The 24264-nt window shown below is 39.3% G+C and overlaps 1 protein-coding gene across 2 annotated transcripts; it reads left to right on the forward strand.

Moving 5' to 3' along the window:
• The first annotated feature begins 3231 nt into the window (after positions 1 to 3231).
• Positions 3232 to 17433, forward strand: c1qtnf6b (C1q and TNF related 6b). 2 transcript variants are annotated; one of them, XM_088343146.1, is made up of 3 exons: positions 3232 to 3349; positions 9337 to 9550; positions 16572 to 17433. In XM_088343146.1, exons 2-3 carry the CDS (start codon positions 9352 to 9354, stop codon positions 17117 to 17119), a joined length of 747 nt encoding a protein of 248 aa, XP_088199272.1. In that variant the 5' UTR covers positions 3232 to 3349; positions 9337 to 9351; the 3' UTR covers positions 17120 to 17433. The 2 variants fall into 2 exon arrangements, with proteins under 2 accessions (XP_088199272.1, XP_088199273.1); XM_088343147.1 differs by lacking the exon at positions 3232 to 3349 and adding an exon at positions 5190 to 5254.
• The last annotated feature ends 6831 nt before the right edge of the window (positions 17434 to 24264 follow it).

Raw genomic sequence — 24264 nt, forward strand, 5'->3', positions numbered from 1 at the left:
ATTCCCGATGCCCACATTCATGGTAACGGAAATGCACCAACTTTAAGCTAACATGTGCTAATGCACCCTAGCTGGAAGTGTCAAGGCAGGTGAGGCTGTTCCTAACAATCATTGAATTTTCACATTATATTATAAATATTATTTATAAAAATATTACGTAACATGTTACAGTACTCCGTGTCTGCAGATGTAGAGTGGGGCATGCGATTCTCTTGACTATTGGCAGAGGGCGTTAGTGAGCCCAATGAATCTGGTTTGGCACACACCTCACTACCAAATAATTGGAGTAGTGATAGTATTAGCAAGCTAACAGCAATTCAAGCCATCCAGTCATTGTTTTGTCATTGCATGTTTTTTTTTTTTTAAATAATGGAGGATTACCAATCATTTGAAGCTTTTATCAAAAGGAGCAGTGCACATATTTTATTCAACAGTTAAGGTACGACAGTAAAACATATTTTTCTATGCTACAGTTCAGAGAGTGTTTTTTTGCACTCCCAATCAAATAATAAGATGTAGGTTAATTTATTTGTAGATTGACTGTGCCTCACCAGACAAAAACTTCACAACTCCCTGTTCAAGGAGCAAAAAATATCTAAACTTTATGGTCATTGTTCATATTTACAATAAGATTTAAAACTACATAATGTGAAATTATCCCAGCATTCCAGCCATAAGTGTTGTATTGGTGTGTTGGCATTGGAAGGGCTGAGGGATGAAGAGTAGGATAGTATTGGCATTTAAAGCCACTTTTGGGAAAAAAGTAAACAACAAAAAAGAACAAAATATATTTTTACAACAGCTCACTTCACTATATACGTTAAATGGATGTGCGCACTTATGCAATTCCTTTTTATTGTGATTGTTCTTGCTTGTTTTGTCTAACGCTTGCCAGCAGTGGTGGGCCTTCAGAACCTGCAAAACCTTCTCTCCTGGCCTAAATAATATCCTAACTATGTGATCGTAAGAATATTTTGTCCATGAATACTTAATCTTAATTAAATTATTCTAAATCATCTGCCACCTTCTTTTCATTGTTTTCCCCTTGGTCGTGCTGCTTCCAGATGTGTAATTTCATATTCAAGCATTTAACTGATCAAAAGTTAAATACTTGTTGGTATGGTCAGGAATCCACATTGCTGTGGTTAGCAGCACAGGATCTCCGCAGGGGACTGTTCTCTCTCCGTTCCTATTCACTCTATATACATCGGACTTTAAGTACAACTCTGAGTCCTGCCATGTGCAAAAGTTTGCCGACGACACTGCGATCGTGGGATGTATCAGAAACGGGCAGGAGGAGGAGTACAGGAAATTGATTCAGGACTTTGTCCGATGGAGCGACGCAAACCACCTGCACCTAAACACCACCAAGACCAGAGAGATGGTGGTGGACTTCAGGAGAACCAGAACTCACCCGGTTCCTGTAACCATCAAGGGAGAATGTGTAGAATTTGTCCAGACCTACAAATACCTGGGTGTGCAGCTGGACAACAAACTGGACTGGACTGCTAACACAGAAGCTCTATGTAGGAAAGGGCAAAGCCGACTTTACTTCCTCAGAAGGCTGGCCTCCTTCAACATCTGCAAAAAGCTCCTGAAAATATTCTATGAGACAGTAGTGGCAAGCGCCCTCTTCTATGCGGCAGCGTGTTGGGGAGGCAGCGTCAAGAAGAAGGATGCCTCTCGTCTCAATAAACTGGCTAGGAAAGCGAGCTCAGTTGTGGGCAAAGAGCTGGACAGCCTAACAACAGTAGCTGAGAGACGAGCACTGAAAAAGCTGAGGTCAATCATGGACAATCCATCGCATCCACTTCACAGCATTATCTCCAGACAGAAGAGCAGTTTCAGCGACAGACTGCTGTCACTGTCTTGTACTACGGACAGACTGAAGAGATCTTTTCTTCCTCATGCCATGAGGCTCTTTAACTCCACCCGGCAGAGTAAAGGCCCACATTAAACCACACCACCTACATTGGATATTACCGAATCTTACTGCAATATGTATTCTGTGTAGCACTATTTAGTCGGCGGCGCCCTCTGTTGGCTGCGGCTGCATCGGCTCGCTACAACGGGTCAGGTGCAATCGACATTTCGTTCTGTGTACATTGTTACACAGAATGACAATACAAGGAAATTATTATTATTATTATTACTCTATATAACATGCTACAGTGGGCATTTGCACGTCACACTGGGTATTTGTATATTGTATTCTTTTGGCTTTATTATTGTACTGTTCTCAGCTCAGGGATGCTGCTGGAAATGTGAATTTCCCTTAGGGGATGAATAAAGTATCTATCCATCTATCTATCTAAGGCCTTCACAATAATTTCTGCAGGCCCTCAGACATAAGTGAGAATAAAGCTGTTGGTTTAGCCAATCAGATTTTGAGTTGTCGACACTTCAGAAGGTGTAACGAAAGGTCAGCGGTTTCACGAACTATAATTGGCTAGTGGCCGGTAACGGAAGTCTCACAATGAAAGGTGAAGAAACATACAGAATCCCCGTGTCCGCAGCGTCTGTTGAACTGACATTTTTAGCCCTAAATCGAATAAAAACGTATGGCAGGAATACAAAAGGACATGCTCAACGTTCAGCATTATCTTCTGTGGCAATAGAAATAACTTCTTGATTCAATTGAAACACACGGATAATCTGCACGATACAGTAATTGGAATCTTCTTGAGGAAAGATAGGAGGATGAATTTTGTGCACAAATAGAAATGATTTTGGGGGAGTAAAATGTGTCTATATACCTAAATAATAGTGCAATTGTATGAGGTTATTATTGATGCTTGTGTATATGTGTCGCAGCTGTAGCTGCAGTAATTGATTTATAGCCATAAGATAGTCATTGAGGGTTGGATTGATTCAGATGTAGCACTACTGAAGGCATAGGTGTGGAATGCACGGCCTGTCACTGCTTGCTAGTGGCGACAGTCGGATTTGACTTCACATTTGCATGGAAGTTCCTGTTAAAATATATTTTGATTAGGTAATTTGTAATTGTCAATGTTTTATTGTTGTTTTAAGATATTTATTATTTTGTTAAATTTGTATTTATTTGATATATATTTTTTATATCATATATTGATTGTTTGATCATTTAATACGATAGTTCGCATGCCATGTGAACAGAGGAGTGAGAATGACGAATGGAGGGAGGAAAGGGAGTGTGGGAGAGCCTCAGTAATAATGGGTGTGTGCGCGTGCACGTGTGCGTGTGGCCGTGCGTGGAGGACAAAAAGAGGCTGAAACTTTCTCCTCAGTTTTTTCTCCTCGTTGCGCAGCAGCAGAACTTTTCCCACCGCTTCCATTTTTGTCTTCATTTTTCTTCTTGTGTTGCAAGGTAAGACCCCCAACACAACCCCCCACATCCTCTTTGTGCGCGTGCATGTGCACGTAATTTATCTTTGCTGTGAACGCGCGTGCACGCTCTATTTCAAGCGTAGGGGGAGGGAGATGCTCTGGACTGCATACGTGGCCAAAGTGATGTGAGTTGATGCTCACTTTGAAGTAGGGGGGTGGGGGGTGTACACTTCTGAGAAGAGGGGGCCAGGGGGCGGTTGGATGTTGTGAAACTGTGAGGTGACGTCACGAATGTGCATGTGAATCAAACTGCGTGACAAAATGTGATAAGAAAAATTAAAATGGGATTTGAGCATTCATTTTTTACAGCAACACTGAAATGAAATAAACACCAGAGGTGCTTTGTAACAAGCAGAAACTGCAGGAGCAACTATGGATGCGTTTTTAAGGTTCGAACTAGTGGAGTGTCGAGGTCTTCCTTCCTCTTTTGCATCCTCAGCAGGTATCTCAGGGACATAGATGTTTCGCCCATTAACCTGTACACCTCTCCCGAGTGGGACAGCAAGTGCTGAGTTAGCCTTCAGCTGAAGAAGGGGTCCAGCTACGACCTCTTGACAGCCACAACCACTTGGAACTGCTTTCGGCTACTGTGGCTATCTCCCTGTTAGCCATCTGTACTTGTTTGGAATTAAGTCTGATTTTCTCAAGGAAACTGCGCATAGATGTGGTGCCCTGAGCGCCAACCTCAATTGGGTTAAGGTTAGCATGCCACCCAGCGATGGTCGCCTCATCCACTATGTCCCGGTACTTAGCTCTCTTTGCCTGATGAGATATGGCTAGCCTGTTTTCCATATGAACAGTGATTTAGGCTAAAATGATGGACTTTGAGCTCCTAGAAAGAAGGATCATATCTGGTCAGAGGGTAGTTGCGGCTACGTCCTGAAGAAAGACCAGCTTCTTCTTGAGATCCACCCACAGCTCCCAATCTGGTGCAGCATTGAGGGTAGGTGGTCGGATCTTTTTCCATTTGGGACTTTTCTACCCTTTGGTTGGAATCTTGTGAGCCTCAGTGGTACTGTTGGCTGCTTGTTGGTGTATGTTCTCTGCATTTTGACCCATTTGGCGACCTGGTTGAAGACTTTGTGGTCTTTCCACTGGTAGCGCCTGGATATGGTTTGAATGAGGATTACAGGCCGTTCTTTCTCCTTGCCCCATATTTTCAAATTGCTTGGTGTGAGTAGGAGATCAGCCATAGCTCAAGACAGGAAGCTCAGTTTGCCTTGGTCGATGTCCCAGAGCTCTTTCCAAGAAAACGGTCTCCCGTGCGCCCCCTCCTACTTATTCCTGCGTGCCTTGGAGCCCAAACCAGCTGGTTTGATTCGACAATCTTCAACAACTATTTTTTGCAATCTTTGTACCACCAAGCTCCTTCTATCTTGTGCGTTGGTTTTCGACCAGTTCTTGAAGCTGTAGTTGCCAAGTCCCAAGGTGCCCACAATTTCTTAATGTCTCCAGTAGGCTTCTGTGTCTTTCACCACCTCAAGGGGTTTCCACTTCCTGCCGCAGTTGATGGCAGAGCTTGCGCGCCTAACTTTTGCGTCCCTACAGAATAAAAGCGTGCACGCTGCCCTTGCGTTGGTGGCTTTGAATTTTTCTATGACAGAGGAGCATGGTAACTGAAGTACTGATGACTTACTGTAAAGGTTGACTGAGCTGAAGGCTGGAGGAACACCCAGCCATTTGTGAAAAACCTGCTAGAGGCTCTCTCCGATGCTTCAACTCTGGTCATGTGGAAGTCCTGGAGCAGAAATAGCCACTGCAGTCTGTTTCTTCTTTTTTTCCAAAATGAGACAAATGAAATAAACAAACCCTTTCCTGCTTTGTCCTGATAATGAATTCTGCTGAGAATTTATGGTATACCGACTGAATACATTTGCTGAATCAGGTAGGGGCATAACACTTTTGACTAAAGTATGACATTACTTAAAACTTGTAGAATTTTGTAAGTTATAACAATGAGGAGGTATATTAGAAAAAATGCAAGTGAAATTTATGGAAAATAGCACAGTGTGAAAAAGTAAAGTAGATAATGTGATCTTTTGAATAGATTTTTTTTACTATTTCCCATTCTTTGCTTTAACAATCCACCGATTACCTGAAAGGTTTATTTAAAACTGGATATGGAATTAGAAACAAATATAAAAAAAAATCATGTTTACTTATACCCAACAAGTGAAACTATGGGTAAAAGTAAAACATGTAATCTAAAATGAACAAATCGTGATAAATATACTTTTAATCGTGGGAATAAACTAAAGTTAAAAATGACTGTCTCCCACTGACTACTGAATGATGCCACTTGTACAAAGCGGACGTTTTGCAGCCTTGCCGAATGATCCATATCTTGTTTATTTATACAAAGCAGCGCTATCAACTCCTTTCTTGGCTTGCATCCCCGTTGGGACTAGTGCAAAATTGGAATGCTGCTGAGTGCTGATAACAGAATTGAGCTATGTTAGTTACTATTTAAGCAATGTTTTCACTGTTTGTGTCTGTAAAGTCGTCTATTTTGTATGTAGTATTTATTTTACGCTTGTTTAGATTGTTCTTGGTCTTTACCAAAATATGTACTTTAAGTTAGCTGAAGAGGAATGTGTCTTTAATCTGTTCAAAATTGGGAACAAGTTGTGGAAGAATTTGATGCTTCGGAAAAAAAGAGATGTATTGTATATGCTCCTAAACTCTAACAATAAAATGTCCAAAACGCATAGGAATTATTTTAAGTTTTTGAACCAGTGTGCCGCTGGACACCAATGTGCTGTTAGACCTCGAGTGTGCCACCGAAATTGCCCTATTTCATCTTTGTGAAAAAAACGCAATTGCTCAGTACGTTTGCTTTCTTCCGGGGATCAGCCAGGTAACCCTAACATTTATTCATATGAGTAGATGGCAGCAGATTACCATTTTTTTTAAAATTACTAATTATCTGCTCGTGGAGCAGGCTATCATATTTTTATTATATTTACACTATATTTAATAATTTATTTTGTTAGATAAAGCTGTTTAAGATTGCATTGCAGAGTATAATAGCATCCGTCCATTATATGAACTGCTTATCCTCATTAGGGTCGTGGGGGTGCTGGGGCCCATCCCAGCTATGTTCGGGCAGTGGGCAGGGGACACCCTGAACTGTTTGCTAGCCAGTCACAGGGCACACAGAGACAGACAACTCGCTTGCTCATTCATACCGAGAGGTACAATTTGGACCAGCCAAATAACCTGACATGCATGTTTTTGGAATTTGGGAGGAAACTGGAGTGCCCGGAGGAAACCCACGCAAGCACGGGGAGAACATGCAAACTCCACACAGGAGATTCGATCTCATGACCTCAGAACTGTGCCGCACATACACTAACCACTGCGCTGCCGTGCTTCCCAGTATAATAGCATTAATAAAATAAAGTTAAAATCTTACACATACATTCGCTCATTTTAATTATGATTTTCTTATCTTACTCAAGGATAAGAAATGAAAAAAAAAATAGAAAGAAATATTTTTTTCCACTGGTAGATCACTTTAAATATTATTGTTGTTATATATCTAAAAATAAAACAAGAGAAAAATACATTAACGTTTTAAAAAAATATAGCAATGTCCAAAATTACAGCTAATTTTACGAACCTATTATAACATTCATCCATGTCAGTAGGTGGCAGCAGATAACCTTTTAAAAATTTACCAATTATCTGCTAATGACGTCGTACAGTATATTTAATAATTAATTTTGTTAGATAAAGCTGTTTAAGATTGCATTGCAGAATATGATAACATTATAAAAGAAAATTAAAATCTTGCACATACACTTTGATTTTCTTATCTTAGTCATTAAAAAAAATGAAAGAAATGTAAAATGTAGTAAATTATTTTTGTTCCACTGGTAGATCATTTTTGCTCACTTTAAATATTATTGTTGTTATTTTTCTTAGAATAAAACAAGAGAAAAATAAATTCAAAGTTGTTAAAAATATAGTAATGTCCAAAATTACAGCTTTTTTTTTTAACCAATTGTAACATTTATCAATGTCAGTAGGTGGCAGCAAAGTAGTATTTTTAAATAACAATTAATTTGAGGATTCTTATTGAAAAAAAGTGTGCCTTGGACTGATAAAGGTTGGTATACACCGATCTAACTAATGTTACGTCATCTCCCTGTCCCTCTCAATTTTTGAGTTGTCACGCAGCCAAAAATACAATTAAAAACCTGAGATAAAACATGGTAAAATATTACTTTATATCATCAAAATTATCTCCCAACAGCAGCACGCCAGCACAGTGGTTAGCGTGTGTGCGGCACAGTTCTGAGGTCATGAGATCGGACCTCCTGTGTGGAGTTTGCATGTTCCCCCTGTGTTTGCGTGGGTTTCCTCCGGGCACTCCGGTTTCCTCCCACATTCCAAAAACATGCACGTCAGATCAATTGGCCGGTCAGAATTGTCCCTAGGTGTGAATGAGCGAGCGAATTGTCTCTCCCTGTGTGCCCTGTGACTGGCTGGCAACCAGTTCAGGGTGTCCCCTACCCACTGCCTGAGGATGGCTGGGATGGGCTCCAGCACCCCCGCGACCCTACCGAGAATAATGGATGGATGGATCTGCCAACAGGATAAGAATATTCTTATTTGTGTGTGTGTGTGTGTTTTGAAGTGAAAGAGGCTATCATTAGTAAGTCATGTTTACTATAAGATGTCCCATTTTGTAACGATTCTTAATAGGGTTTGATGTTAACAACACTGTCACATTGTCTTTAGCTGCTTAAAGTTATTTTATTGAACATCTGTGGAATGGAGACTCACTTGTCTTTGTTGTTAACAAAAGACTTACATTCAAATTTGTGTTTGCACTAAGTTGTGGTTGTGTTGCGTTGTTGTCAGTCACTGGATGGGGTCCATGCTGTAGATATTTTTGAGCACATGTGCATTCACTTTAGAGCACAGAGCTTTCAGCATATGGTTTGTGTTACGTAACCTTGTGGACACGAGTGGACAAAGATTAGGATGGGGGTGTTTATGTGCGGAGAGTTAAGGAAGGTTCTCTTTGTTTGTGTGTGCTAGGGTCAGTGTTGGGTGCGTTACTGGAAATGAGTTACAGTTACACGTTACTTCATCCAAAAAGTAACTCTGTTACTCCCCGGATTACTGACACCAAAACGTAGTAAGTTACATACTCGGAAAGTAATGTAGACCAATTTTACATTAAGTATATTAGATTTATTATAATTGGATGTTTTTAATGCCAACTACTAGTTCAAACTAATGTCAGGAACTTTAAGCAAAAGAACAAAGTTCAGTTTGATGTCAAGAAACCTCGAGACCAGGGTGCAAACAGGTATTGGGGGAATTTTCGAGAGCCGCTAGGGAGTGCCAAAGAGCAACATGGCCGCACAACTTCTGATGATATGTCAGCACTTACCGTACATTTTAAATTGAAAGTTTTGATGAACGTGAAAACACAATTTTCTTTTTTGCCTGTTCAATTTTTACTCATCACTTTCTTTTGCCCTTTTAGCGCCACTCGCAACCCTATCACTTTAAACAGGTCTTTTGAAAAAGACAAAAAAAAAAAAACTTCGATCAAAGAGATTCAAAATGTTATGGAAATGCATAAAGCAAGTTTCCATTAAAGAGAGATGTCGGACAATTAGTTTGTACATTTTCTGTTTTTATTTTTCATGAAAGCAGTAACTTCTTCCCACTTAGCTAGCACCTCTAATCTCCTTTGTAGAAATCAGCTTCTTTAGTTTGTCCTACTCTTCTCGGCTTATTGCATGGAAGTGTCACGTATATTGTTCGTGCCTTTGTGATCGGCACTCACTGCTTTTCGATGGTACTCCTTGCGCTCGTGTTTTTATAATATTTATTGCTTTTTTTTCATTTGAGATCATTCTCCTTACGAAAAGTCACAAAACGGAGATACTGTAAAATGCAAATAAAAAATTGCCCTCAAAACGATGTGTGTTTGCCCATTTGCAGGTGTGCTTGTCCAAGATGCCATCCTGGTGGAATTTTATGTTCCTATTCCTTTTTCTGCTGCCCTTTGCTTGCTGCCTCCCTTCGCCGCCACCGCGGGCGCCTTCACGCTACTGCCGCAGATGCTGCGACCACTTGGACCCGGATACTTTACGCTCCACTCCTCACTACCGTCTCCCCGAGGTCCACACTGTTGTCAATATGACCATCCTGAAAGGTAATTTGCTGATATTAATGACCGTTTTGACCTAGTTGGATCAAACACACACATTTTTGCTCAAAATAAATGAATAAATAGATAAACAAACATGCAAATAAATAATATTTTAAAGATCTATAAAATAAAATACAAATACTAAAAAAAAAAAAAAAAAAAAAAAAAAAAAAAATTGATGACAAAAAAGTAACAACCCTCTTTTTCTTCTGGATCAAAACATGAAATGAAAATGATATATTAAAAAAATATAAACTATAACTATATAGAAATAAAAAAAATGATTAAAAAAAATCAATTATCCTTTTTTTCTGTGCTCAAAGTATGAATAAAACATTTTCAAAAATATAGAATATCTGCTTTTTCTGACTACTGGACAAAATGAATGGACTTTAACAATATTAAAAAAATGCAAACATTGTGAAACACTCATGAATGTGCTTACCGGATGAAAATACAATTTTGACAAAGTTAAAAAATGTTAAAAAGCAAATACAAAATAAAAAATTTACTTCAAAGAGATACAAGCTCATTTTCTCTGTTTAATGGATACAAATCTATCTATCTATCTATCTATCTATCTATCTATCTATCTATCTATCTATCTATCTATCTATCTATCTATCTATCTATCTATCTATCTATCTATCTATCTATCTATCTATCTATCTATCTATCTATCTATCTATCTATCTATCTATCTATCTATCTATCTATCTATCTATCTATCTATCTATCTATCTATCTATCTATCTATCTATCTATCTATCTATCTATCTATCTATCTATCTATCTATCTATCTATCTATCTATCTATCTATCTGTCTATCTATTTATCTATCTATCTACCATGGTCATATCCCTCAAGAGGGGTGACCGACAGCAAGGGAAAACATATAAAATTAAAAGAAAAGAAAATGGAAAAAAAGCACACAAAAAAAAAACCACACACAAAATTTTTTGGACCATAGCCAACCCAATTAACCAAATACCCAAACAAGTTAGGCACCTCGGCACCTAAGTTGGTCATGCTTTTGTGCCTCCAGATAAAACGGGACAATTGATTTAAAAAAGGAACAGATTCCTTTTTCATGCAAGGAGGGTGACACATGTTACTACAAAAATGAAATACCTTCCAAATTTTTCTTCTTTCTTTCCAAAAAAGGAATGAGCCAACTAGATGATAAATACAATTAAAAATATATATTGAGGATAGACACTAAAATATATATTTTTAAAAAATCAATCATTCCTTTTTTGTATAAAAAATAATGCATTTTAGGATATGTAAAAAAAATGCTGCACCCTTTTATTGTGCCTACTGGGTGAAAAAATTACATTTGAAAAATACATAAACTGTAAAACATTCATACAAAAAATGAGACCCTTTTTTGTGCTTACTGGGTGAAAATATAAAATAAAAAAAATCTATTTTAAAATGTTAATCAAGAAAATAAATGTACCGCTGTTTCATGAAATTAAAATTAAAATAAAAAAGGTGTTGAATTTAAAAAACATCACTCAAAAAGAAACATGAATTTAATAAAATACAAAAAAAGTAAAACCGTCACAAAAAAAGACACAAATGCTTTTCTGTGCTTACTGGACGAAAACAAATAAAAAGAACAAAAAAAAAAAAAACAAGAAATACAATTTAAAATCCTCACTTGAAAAAAATAAAAAACACAATCCGTTTCTATTCTAGGGCATCTCATCTCATCTCATTAGCCGTACCGCTTATCTTCAGTAGGGTCGCGGGGGGGCTGGAGCCCATCCCAGCAATCATCGGGCAGTGGGCAGGGGGCACCCTGAACTGGTTGCCAGCCAATCGCAGGGCACACAGGGACAGACAACTCATTCGCTCATTCACACCTAGGGACAATTTGGACCGGCCAATTCACCTGAAATGCATGTCTTTGGAATGTGGGAGGAAACCGGAGTGCCCGGAGGAAACCCACGCAAGCACGGGGAGAACATACAAACTCCGCACAGAAAGTCTTGAGCTGGATTTGAACCCACGACAGGTTCCCATGACAAGAACTGTGCCGCACAAGCGCTAACCACTGCGCCGCCGTGCTGCCCTTATTCTAGGGCATAAAAATGCAAAATTAAACTTGAAGTATCTTTTATAAATATTCATTTAAAAAAAAGAAACTGACCCGTTTTCCATGTACACAGATAATTCAAAAGTTAAATTAAAAGACAAGGAGCCCCTTTCTACAACCGCGATATTTATTTACAAATAAAATACATTTGTGAAGTGTTTAAATATTATATGTTTTAAACAAATAATTAACACCCAATAAAAAAAGCAAAACCCTAATAAAAAAATAATTTAGACAATTTTCTGTGCTTACTCGAGGATCGCATACAAATGTAAATATACAAATTGAAATACTATGAAAAAAAAGAATGTCCCCCAGTTGTGTGTGAAAATAGGAAAAATCACATACAATTTAAAAATGTCCCTTTAAAAAGAAACAAGGCTTTTTTGTCATACCTAGTGGAAGAAAAAAAATACATGCATTTTTATGAATACTGTACTCATTCAAAAAATGGAAACAATCCCTTTTCTTTGCCTAAGAGGTGGAAACATAATATTAAATACATTTTAGAAACTTGCAAGATCAAGCATTACTTATTATTAATATCCTGTTTCTTAAATATGTCTCAGATTTCCTCTGAAAGCAGCAATTTGTATTTCATAACCTCCTCCTTGGACCAAATTTCAGTGAGTTTGACAGAAAAAAAGAATTATGCGCGGGGGAGGAGGATTAGGACTTACAAGCGGGTCAAAGTAGTCCAACAACTTGACAGACGCTAGGTTTTTATCCAAAATGTCCCAAAATAGAACATGTGATCCAAATCCAATGGGGATACACTTTGTGTCGAAAGTGGCCACAAAGTCCGACTTTGATTTGTTGGTACCGCAGACAGGAGAACATTCCGAATGGTCCCAAGCTAACCAAGGGAGGCGGATTTACCGCTAAAAGCGCAATAAACAAAAAGGAAAGAAGTTCTGGTTAGTATGGACTGAGGGGTTGCCTGCAAGAAGGAATCGAAGCATTAAGGCAACTGCTTTTATGAACAGTCCATACAAGGTAAACACTTTCTGTGTTCCTGTATTTCAAATGTTTGCCAGGATGGAAGAATGTAAGATAAACCAGAGACACAAATGTAAACCTAACTCAGCCACCAAAATGGCTTTGAAAAATGAAAACTTACAATTTCAGTAAAATAGATAGATAGATAGATAGATAGATAGATAGATAGATAGATAGATAGATAGATAGATAGATAGATAGATAGATAGATAGATAGTTAGATAGATAGATAGATAGATAGATAGATAGATAGATAGATAGATAGATAGATAGATAGATAGATAGATAGATAGATAGATAGATAGATAGATAGATAGATAGATAGATAGATAGATAGATAGATAGATAGATAGATAGATCCTACCTCTCAGATAGTGTGTTAAATATGGCGAAATGACATCTGAGCCCTTTAATGTTACCTGTGGTGTTCCGCAGGGTTCAGTGCTTGGCCCCCTTCTTTTCAGCATTTACATGCTTCCATTAGGTGATATTATTCGCAAGTACAATATCAGCTTCCACTGCTACGCAGACGACACTCAACTATATCTTCCGTTGGAGGAATCTCCCACACTAAACTGTGGAAATTTGGAGGCCTGCCTCATTGAGATAAAAGAGTGGATGTCACTCAATTTCTTGCGTCTTAACTCTGAAAAGACCGAAATGTTAGTCATTGGTCCATCTTAATGCCGTGAATTATTCTCAAAAACTGCTGTGAACATTGACAACTGTCACATCACACAGAGTGACTCAGTTAAAAATTTAGGTGTCATATTTGACCCTGATCTATCCTTTGAAACGCATGTAAAGAAAATTACTAGAACCGCTTTCTTCCATCTTCGTAACATTGCTAAAATCCGTTCAATACTGTCTCAGTCAGATGCGGAAATTATAATTCATGCGTTTGTTACCTCTCGATTACTGTAATGCACTACTCTCTGGTCTCCCGAAGTCTAGAATCAAGTCTCTTCAGCTGGTACAAAATGCCGCAGCGAGGCTTTTAACTAGGACAAAAAAGTACGATCACATAACACCGATTTTGGCTAACCTGCATTGGCTCCCAGTTAGCCTTAGATGTGATTTCAAGGTTCTCTTAGTATTATACAAAATCATACATGGACTTGCTCCCTCTTATCTTTCAGATCTGATTTCCCCCTATGTCCCGGTCCGAAGCCTACGATCTGAGAGTGCCGATCTTCTGGTGATCCCAAGAGCAAAGAAGTGTTCTGCTGGTTCGAGAGCGTTCTCTTCCCCCTGAGATCCGATCTGCAACCTCAGTGGAAATGTTTAAATCTAAGCTTAAAACTCACTTCTACTCCATAGCATATGAATAACCTACTCTTCTCGTCGGCTGAAAAATAGTCTGTATAATATAGTGTAATAATCTGTGGAGCCCTTTGAGACTCTTCGTGATTTAGGGCTATACAAATAAAAATGACTTGACTTGACTAGATAGATAGATAGATGGATAGATACTTTATTCATCCCCGTAGAGAAATTAACACTTCCAGCAGTATCCTTGTGTTGAAAAATAAATTAAAAGATATAGAATACAAAAATACCCAATATAACATGTTTATGTAGAGTATTTAAATAGTGCTACGGAAATACACACTGTATCAAAAATAGGGTAATATGCAAATATGGGGGTGAGGTTTAATGTGGGCTTTTACTCCCCCGGGTGGAGTTAAAGAGCCTCATGGCATGAGGAAGAAATGATCACCTCAGTCTGTCCTCGGAACAAGATTGTGACAGCAGTCTGTCGCTGAAGCTGCTATATAAAGTACCCAGTACCTGGGTTGATTCGACCCAACGTCCAGTGTTGCTTTGCAAAAACAACCCCTTCAAAATTGAAAAATGTTTTAATTTTTTTTGTAAAAGAGAATTGTGCCAAAACAGTTTTTTCTTGTTTGAATTAAAAATATTTTTTTTCATTTTATATTAGACAGTTATTTTGTTTAGAACAGGGTCACCAACTTTTTGGGAAGCTGAGAGCTAATTTTGTTACTGATTAATGCAAAGCGATTCCGGTTTGATTTGCATTTCTAAGATATCAAGTTATTATTGTGTTTTTAACAGGTTGTAATTATTACAGTTTCAAATAGACTCAATCAACAACTAAACATTATGCAAGTTAGAAATGAGATTTTATTGATAATCAAAATATACCCATGATACATTTCAGAACCAGTCCACGGGTTGCTCAGGTGGTCTTAGGGGTCTACCTGGTGCCCACTGTAGCCACGTTGGGGACGCCTGGTTTAGAACAACCCAAACAAGTTAATCATGTTCTCATTTTTTTGTACAAGATAATTCTGCCAAAGTAACAATTGGGTAGTTTTGTGTTAAATGACTCAGAATAATGGGTCAAACCGACCCAAGTATTGGGTGTGTTTTCGACCTCAGTGTTTTTAGAGTGAAATAGAAAACAACAAAAGCAAGATAACACAGAACATAGAAAACAGGTAAAAGTACTGTTTTTATCCGGACAATAAGGCGCGCCTGATTATAAGACGCAGCCTCAAAAATTTCCTCTGTGAGCTATATTTTTAATATGTGCCTTATATTGAAACACATGTAAGGCACACTAAGAGCAATGGTTGCATAAAAAACATAAAAAATACCTAAAATGCTTATTCCACAGAACATAACGTTAACCTCATGCGAAAATGGCACTACTGATTATTTCAATTTTTTGTTTTGCGAATGGGAGGTGTGTTACTCATATTTTTTTATTAACTCTTAGTTATTGGAATTATTGATATCCTAAATTCCATAATTTAACTGATGTCATGCGATGCTGGCCTTAACTACTTACATACCTAGTATGCGATAATAGGCGTTCTGACTCATATCTCATTTATCGCATACGATATCATTTCGAAATACAGTAGTTTTTCGTTAATGTTACCTAGAAATTCATCAGATGCTGATAAGGCCAACATCGCATGAGAAATCTGAGAAGAGTAAAGTCACTATCATAGAAAAAAGTTTTAATTAGCTATTTGCTAATTTGTAATTATTACAACAAAATCATTGCATAGTATCAATAATAATTAATTAGTGATTCAAAAATATAAGAATAATTAAGTGCAAATGTTGTTTTGAAAATGTAACAGTTTAGCCTTTTTCGCGAAAACCATTTTCATTGTCAGTAATGCCATTTTCTCATGAGGTTATTGATTGAATGATAGGGAATCTGGTTCCGCAACTGGGCCGCATGTGTGCGGAGGTCCAGGGTTCAGTTCTAGCTGTGTGGAGTTTGCATTTTCTCCCCATGCTTGCGTGGGATTCCTCCGGGCACCCCGGTTTCCTCCCACATTCCAAAAACATGCATGTCAGGTTAATTGGCCAGTCCAAATTGTGAGCTGTGAATGAGTGAGTGAGTTGTCTGTCTCCGTGTGCCCTGGCTGGCAACTAGTTCAGGGTGTCCCCTGCCCACTGCCCGAAGACTGCTTGAATAGGCTCCGGCACCCCTGCGACCCTACTGAGGATAAGCCTCGCAGAGAATGAATGGTTGGATGGTTCCACAACTAAATGAACTTGATTCATTCATGAATTGTTACCATATATAGAAGATAATTTGACAACCATTATCAAGCAAAACTTGTTAGAAGCATTTTATTGTATTTATTTTCAATTTTATTTATGGTATTTTTGGCCTGGAAAGGGATGGGCCCCACCAAACTGGGCTTGCCCAAGACATACCACAGGAAATGGGGCCCCTACAACCGTAGTTATTAAGGGATAACCAATAAACCAACTATTTTCGGTCTGTAAAGTGCACCGGATCGTGAGGTCCACTTTTGAATTTTGTAGTTTTTAGGTGTGTCTTATAGTCCGGAAAATATGGTCCAAAAATGTACTTTGAGTCGTTGTCTTAACTCTCTCACACATTCCTTCTTTTCTGTACTCTTACCCAGGCGATAAAGGCGACAAAGGGGACAAAGGCACGCCCGGCAAACCTGGCGTTGAAGGCCCCCTGGGCCTTCCAGGACCTTCGGGCCCGCAGGGTAGCAAAGGCCAAGCGGGGGCTCCGGGTGACCCCTGCAAAAACCCACGAGCGGCCTTCTCTGTGGGGCGACGCAAGTCTCTGCATAGCGTGGACTACTACCAACCACTAGTCTTTGACACAGTTTTTGTAAACCTTCACGAGCACTTCAACATGTTCAAGGGCAAGTTCTACTGCTACGTGGCCGGCATCTACTACTTCAACCTCAATGTCCACACGTGGAACTTCAAGGAGACTTACGTGCACCTGATGCGCAACCAGGAGCAACAAGTCATCCTGTACGCGCAGCCCAGCGAGCGCTCCATCATGCAGAGCCAAAGCCTCATGATGGACCTGCAGCCCACCGACGAGGTTTGGGTGCGCCTCTACAAGCGCGAGCGGGACAACGCCGTCTACGGCGACGAAGGGGACGTTTACATCACATTCAACGGGTACCTGGTGGCCCCCGCTGCTCAGTGACATAATTGTAAAAAAGGCACCGGGAAAACACAATGTGACACCTGAAGCAGAACACGCTTCGCACGTCAAAGTAAACCACTATTTGTTCCTCCAAAAATGTGACGGATCTCTTGAGGGGGGGAATAAATACATACATGGCAACCTCAGGCAATTGTTCCCCTCATTGAAGAAGCTGTGGGGAATTATGAACTTTTTTACTCACTGATGCTGTCTTTTGGCTTGTGTCATAATTCCAGCCTGTTAAGCTCCTTACGTTGCGCATGCAACTACGTGCATTTTTAAGATGCGCTCAAATAAAATCTTTGTTTTTCATCTCTTTTGGGGATTAGGTTGGCGTTTGGACTGTACTTGAAACAGGCTTTTTCTTACTTTAATCATTGTCATGCTACACTAACAAAAACTGCAGTGACGAGCATAAAGTCACACTCCAACCCTCTTTTCTCCTACCTCATGTGTTGAGCAGCCCGAACAGCTTTGCAAAAATCAAGATGAAATCAGATAGGCGTGGTGGGAAAAAACATATAAAGCCTCTTTGAACTCATTTGGGCATTGTTAACATCTACTGTAATCAATAGAGAAACTATTCTACTTTCACCTTTTAACGACACCTAAAATTGATGCAACCCAACTTTAATGCAATTCCCCTTGTTAAGTGATAATAAACCTTATAAACACAACACAGCGCCTATTTACTCACAGCAAGACAGACTGTAGAATAAACAAGTGTGAAAACAAGTTTAGTTTTTTACTAAATAAATGGTTGATGGACAATAACATTTGCTAGTTTCCTGCAACCATTTTAGCAAAGATGATGCAGTCATCCGCTATTCGTGACCAAAATGACCCGGATTAAAGCCGATATGGGCGGAAAGAGATTGGTCTCATGAAAAAATTAGTTTTTAAAAACTATACAAAAATTGTTGAATGGCGTAACATAAAATACAGGGGAAATGTATAAGTTGACAGGTATGGAACCCCTTTTAACCACAGAAAAAATATGAGAGATCTTTTGATTTAGTTAATTTAGCTTGATCTTATGGCAGCAGTTGTCACGGTTGCCCATCGCCCTCAATTGGCCCCGCCCGTTTGGCGCCAGCTGCGGCTCGTTGCCTGATTGGCTTCCATTCTATTTAAGCTCAGTGCTCTCACTCACCCTTTGTCAGTCCGTCAACAAACCTCTGCACCCACAAGACATGTGTTTTGGCTCTGTCCAGTATCCTGCTTGTGTATCCTGTCCGGTATCGATCCTGTCTATCTCATCCTATCTGATATCTGACTCCAGTATCTGGTATCGCTCCTGTCTGTCCTGTCCTGTCCGGTATCGATCCTGTCTTCTCGTCCTGTTTGATATCTGACTTCAGTCTCTAGTATCTGGTATCGATCCCATCTGTCTTGTCCTGTCTGATATCTGACTCCAGTCTCCAGTATCCGGTATCTATCCCGTCGGTCTCGTCCTATCTGATATCTGACTCCAGTATCTGGTATCGATCCTGTCTGTCCCGTCCTGTCCGTTATAGAGCCCGTTGGTCTGACGTCTGCTCGTGTATCTGGTATCGATCTCGTCGGCCTCTGGCTTCCTGTTTTTTCCACGCCGGACTTCTGTCCTCTTCCGCCCAGCGATCCCCGAATCACTGGTGTTTGTGTTAACGTACATGACTGCCCCATTCCCATAAAATAAAGCTTGTGTGAAATCATTACGCATCTGCGTCCTCCTGTTCTGGTTCTGACAGCAGTAGCTCGCAGGTAGATCGCTCATCAGGAGATCGCAGTTTTGATTCTCGGCTGCCCCGTGTTATGTGTTGAAGTCACACTATGTCCCTAATGCCCCCAATAAGCAGGTAGTTCCTTTGCATGGCTGATGCTGCCATGTGTGTGTGTGTGTGAGTCAATGGGTAAGTGTGAAGCACATTGTAAAGCGCTTTGGGAGATCTTCATTGACCTGAAAAGTGCTATATAAATGCAGAACATTTACATTTACATTTGAAGGGAAAATAAATATCACAGGCTCCTTTGAAAGATACAACTATGTATAGTAGGAGGGGGAAAATTACTTTATTCCTTGATTCATTTGCCAACAGGGACAAAACAGACAAAAGACTCAAAACACAGAATTTAAGACCCCTCCATATTTTTTTCTCAACAACAATTTTACAAAAATGTTTTCATTGAAAAAGTGCTACTCAGTGCAGCCTGAAATAGTATTTTAATTTAACAACAAACCAGGGCTCATTTTACACTGGACAGTCATCTTGTTTAGAACCATGTTTCTCTTTCGTCAATCGGTACCCAAACTTTTTCAGTGGGTTGTGGGCCTTTGCTTTGGCAAAATATTAAGAACTTCCTTGTGGTAAAAAAAGACCTAAATTTGTTTAATAAAAAGGATATTGATTTGAATAAGAAGTCAATATACACAAACTATCATACAAACGTACATTTTTAAAAACAATTAGTTAATTAATCATTACAATTTTGCCACACAAAACACAAAATCTTCAAATATGCATGGCTGAAACCAAAAGGATAGCCTCATTGTTTTTTTTCCTGAAAAATTAGCTTTAGTAAGTGCCTGAGGTAGAAAATAGACTAATTAGACTAAGCCAACATTTTTGGACATGTTCATCAGAAAATGTTACAGGAAAAAACCTGAAGATCTAATTCCAGCTTTTTGACACAAGTTGCATCTTAATCAGAGGACTTTCATCCATAGATTCTGTCCTAAAGGTGAATTATGTTGTGGATGAAATCGGGCCCCCTAATAAACTGTCCGAAGCGCAGCGACAAGTTTAAAGTTCAACATTGAGTCAGCGGCCACAGAGCGATAAAAAGCTGGGTGAAAGTTGTTGGCTTGTGACTTCAGCACTGATAATCGCTTTGAATCAGGCGTGGGCAAACTTTGTCTTTAAGGATGGGCCACATTATTTTTTTTCATATTTAATTTTGTTAAATGGTCATGTACTTTATACAGTATATCTGATGAACAACTTCACTGGAAAATACTTTTCATCTTTCGGAATGTAACATTAAACTTAAAATAAAGCCATATTTACCATTTATCCTCGAAAAAGTAAGTGTTGATTCATAAAGTATTTTAGATATTATGTTATAAAAAACCTTTTCTCTTTAAATTTACTCAAAATAAAACAATTCATTTTTCTTATGTTGACTTTATTTGTATAGCCCTTAATCACATGAACTGTCAAAGGGCTGCACAGACCAATGAGTAGTACAGACTACGGACTAATATTACACCATCCCCTGATTTAAAACCTACATGGTTCCCGGTTCTTCGGTTCCCAGGTCCTGGAACCTTAAACGCACGGGTCGTCGGTGCACCTTGGTCAGTCCTGATGATCTTGTGACGTGACTATACCACTAAAGTTTCTGTCTGCGCACAGTTGACAACAGTTCTTCATAGGGTACAAGGGTCTGATGGTGTTGCGCATCGTTTCGTTTGTCACATGGGCTAATGCCTTTAAGTTTACTGTAGCATCGTATCTCCATGGCCTGGTTTTCCTTTCCAGATTTGCTGTGAGAGTCCATGTCTCGCAATTGTAGAGGACGATGGGAGTAACCAGCGCTTGCATCATTCTGATCTTTGATTTCACTGCTATGTTCTTGCCTCTCCAGATGGATTTAAGTCTGGAAAGTGCGGCTATGGTTTGAGCTATCCTAGCCATTATTTCTGGTTCTGACCCCTCTTCTGATATGATAGCTCCAAGATATTTAAATCGGGTGACAAGTTTTAGCTCTCTGTGAGGGCAAGGAAAGACTCAAAACTTAAGCATCAGGAATATGGAGAAAAGTTGCAAAACGGAGCGCACATGAGGTAATCCCCCCTTACAGGATGACCAGGCTGCAATGGATGTTGCAATACAAAGACATCGCCTCCATGAAATGTAGGTCATTCATAAGCTATAGAACAGGGGTCGGGAACCTATGGCTCGCGAGCCATATATGGCTCTTTCTATGAGTACCTGTGGCTCAGAAACAAATTTGATTGCATGCAAATTTTCTCCATCTCGTCCAAAACATAAGTTGCCAATCATGTTCAGATACACGCAGAGCCAAACCAAAGCTAACAACAGTGAAGTACTTCGCAGTATATATATAGGGCACATTTTTCACTACAATTTACAGTCAAGGTGTCACAAAAAAAAAAAAAAACTCGTTCTGGCTGTACAACGCTAAATAATCCGTTATATAAAACATCACTATATTATCTGTCTTCAGTGTTCAGATACCTTATGATGAATCCACAGAACAAACTGTAAATACGCCAAAACACCGGAAGAGAACTTAAAGTTTTTTGATTGGTTGAGTGGGAGGGATGGGTGGAGCTATGCAAAAAGTGCAAGCACTCCCTCCCATCTCTCGCCCTACGCCGTCTGCGCCATAGATAAGCACATCAGGCTCCCCGTTTGCAGAATGTTGTGACGTTTTTACAAAATAAGTGCTTACATCTGGTTTTGAAACCAATATGTATGAAAAAAAGGGTCAAAATGAGTTTAACCGATCTTGAGTAATTGCAAGAAAGAGACAGGTTTAAAGTGGTATGATTGTTGATTTTGGGAGGGGCTCTGGCATTATTCTCTTTTCATAATTTTTATCAAATCATCAAAAATAAATGTGCTGAAGACTAAGCTTTTGTCTGGGGCGCGGTTTTAGCAATTTAGTAAATTTGTCTCATAATATATGGTGTGGCTCTTTCCCAAAATAAAATTAATGTTTTTTGCATTTATGGCTCTTGGAGTCAAAAAGGTTCCCGACCCCTGCTATAGAATATACTGTAAGTGTGTATTAAGCCTCGATTTAAACAGTTCCACTGAGGTTGTAGATCGAATCTCAGGCGGCAGGGCATCCTACAGCACCGGGTGCCGAATGGGGAACACTCTTGAACCTGTGGATCTCTCTCTGGCACTTAGAAAATTGCCGTTTTTTTCCCAAGATGTATTTATGTTGTGTAGTATTTTATCAATACTTCCATGTTGTTGTCTTTTTGTAATAAACTTTTTTTCGATAAACAGTAAGCAAACAAACAAAAAGCTAAAATTGACATATCACAGATGTTAACATTTTGCAATAGTGGGCTAGTAGTAAAAAACGTAATTACCGGTGATTAAAACACAAAATTGTCATGAACCAGAACGGACTCACGGATCCAATAGCGTCAGTCTCAAAAATGCTTTTATTGGAAAGAGTAGTTGGAGCTGGCTTGGGACGTCGACGCTTGTCGGTCGTCAGCCTCTTCGGGCGGAACGGCAGCTCTGTGACGGGTGGACAGAAAAGTACAGCTGAGCGGTAAGTCGATGGCCGGGACGGGAGAGTAGGACGCAAAACGTGGAACGGAAAACAGGTCAAAAACGGAAGGCAGGCATGAATCAGGCAAGAGGAGTCGTGAGTACCTTGAGTCTGGCGAAGCACTCAGGGATACAAAGAGTATACCCGGACGTCCATCTCTGGACGCAGACCGCTTAAGTGGAGAACGTCAGCCAATCAGGAAGTGCGCTCCAGCGCGCCAAACGATTGCCCCAAGTGACTTCACTTAGGCAATCACGACAAATATTGATTTGAATTCTAAGCAAAAAACATGAACTTTTATAATTGTATGCATTATTTAAAATACTTGAAGAAATGTGTTTTCATTTTACACAACATGAGGGTCACCTATTGAGAGCTGACATATTTGTCTGACATCTTGCTGCTATGGGCACCCCCAAAAAACAAAATCCTTTTAAAAGGCTGGGCAAAAATGAGAAGAATATGGTGCAGTTTGGCCACTTTTAGTCTTCATAGTTTGTAATCTTCCTTGTCCTCTCTACTGCTCGTTTATAATTGCACTATACAATTCAGTGACATCAGGTGGTCAAATATTACACCGTGTCACTTTGAGTGGAGCAGTTGGTGACTGATGAAGAGTATATTGGTTTAAGATCAGGCAATGGTGTAATTGTAATCCTGTGCAGTCCTTTAAGACATTTTTGTGATTAAGGGCTCTACAAATAAATGTGACTTGACTTGACTTGACTATATGTACATCTAATCTTGTTTAGAAAACCAATTTGCATGCGTGGTCTGTGTGAGTTCCTGTCTGGCTAATAGGCTCCAAAACAGCAGAACTGATATTCGTAGAAATTGACAGAGTTATACTTTAGACTTCTGCGAGTGTTTTGAGCTAGGTTTTGTGTCAATGACCCCCAATAAATACCAACAAAATCCATAAAAAGCTGCTTTCATGTACAAGCAGCTCAGGTGCGGCATGCGGCTTTGCTGCTCTTTGGCACTCCGTAGCGGCTCTATGGTGCTTTTTCAACAGACGACGACCCAAACAACCTTGCCCAAGTAGAATGCCCGGCAACACCAAGCTGGGCAACACCGGGCCATTGTGCTTGTAGAAAATAAAACAAACAAAAAATAATAATTTGAGTTTATTTTTTAAGCTTAACAAAGGACATCTGTAGCTTAAGTACTTTGACTAGCCATACTATGGTGATTCCTTTTATGTGTTAGCATTGAGTTGAATTGTACGGTACCACATTGCTGAATACTTAGACCATGATAAAAAACTAGTGACACTGAATCAGACTTAAATAAATTCATCGTAAGTTTAATTTTCGGATTGTGTTCATAATTTCCATTGTCGATAAATTATTTTAAACTATACAACTAAACATGGCTTGACTTGACTTGACCATGGCCCCATGTATTCAACAACGTGATAAAGATGATCAGGTAATAAAAAAGCCTTTTCCTATGTCATTCATAACCCTAATGGTCTGGTGGTTAAGAATCAGTGCTCCCACAACCGCAATCCGGGTTTGCATCTTGTATCAAATGCACAAATGTCATTGGTGATATTTTTCGACTGATCAATTATTGCACAAATTCGGTAAAGTATACTGTAGAAACCTTGTGAATAACTGAGTTCTTTATACATGAATAGATACAGTCAATATGCGATGTGTCATATTTGTTACATTTGGCAGAGGAGTAGAAAAAGTGGAGTAGAAACAGGGACTGGGTGGGCTAGCAAATAATGAAAAAGAGAAGAAGGCCACAACAAAAATCTTAGGTGATTAATAGAAAAAAAAAAAGCTCAATCTGGGGTTCTAAGGTCTTGGGATCAAATCCAGCTACCAGCCTTCCTG

This window comes from Urocampus carinirostris, chromosome 8, assembly GCF_059441175.1.
Source record: "Urocampus carinirostris isolate Australia breed hairy pipefish chromosome 8, RoL_Ucar_1.0, whole genome shotgun sequence".
NCBI lineage: Eukaryota > Metazoa > Chordata > Actinopteri > Syngnathiformes > Syngnathidae > Urocampus > Urocampus carinirostris.

Bases quoted from the DNA above. Each gene is read 5' to 3' on its own strand.
- c1qtnf6b (XM_088343146.1), top strand. From the start codon at position 9,352: ATGCCATCCTGGTGGAATTTTATGTTCCTATTCCTTTTTCTGCTGCCC. The intron at 9,551-16,571 runs GTAATTTGCTGA...ACTCTTACCCAG, and splicing joins CAATATGACCATCCTGAAAG to GCGATAAAGGCGACAAAGGG.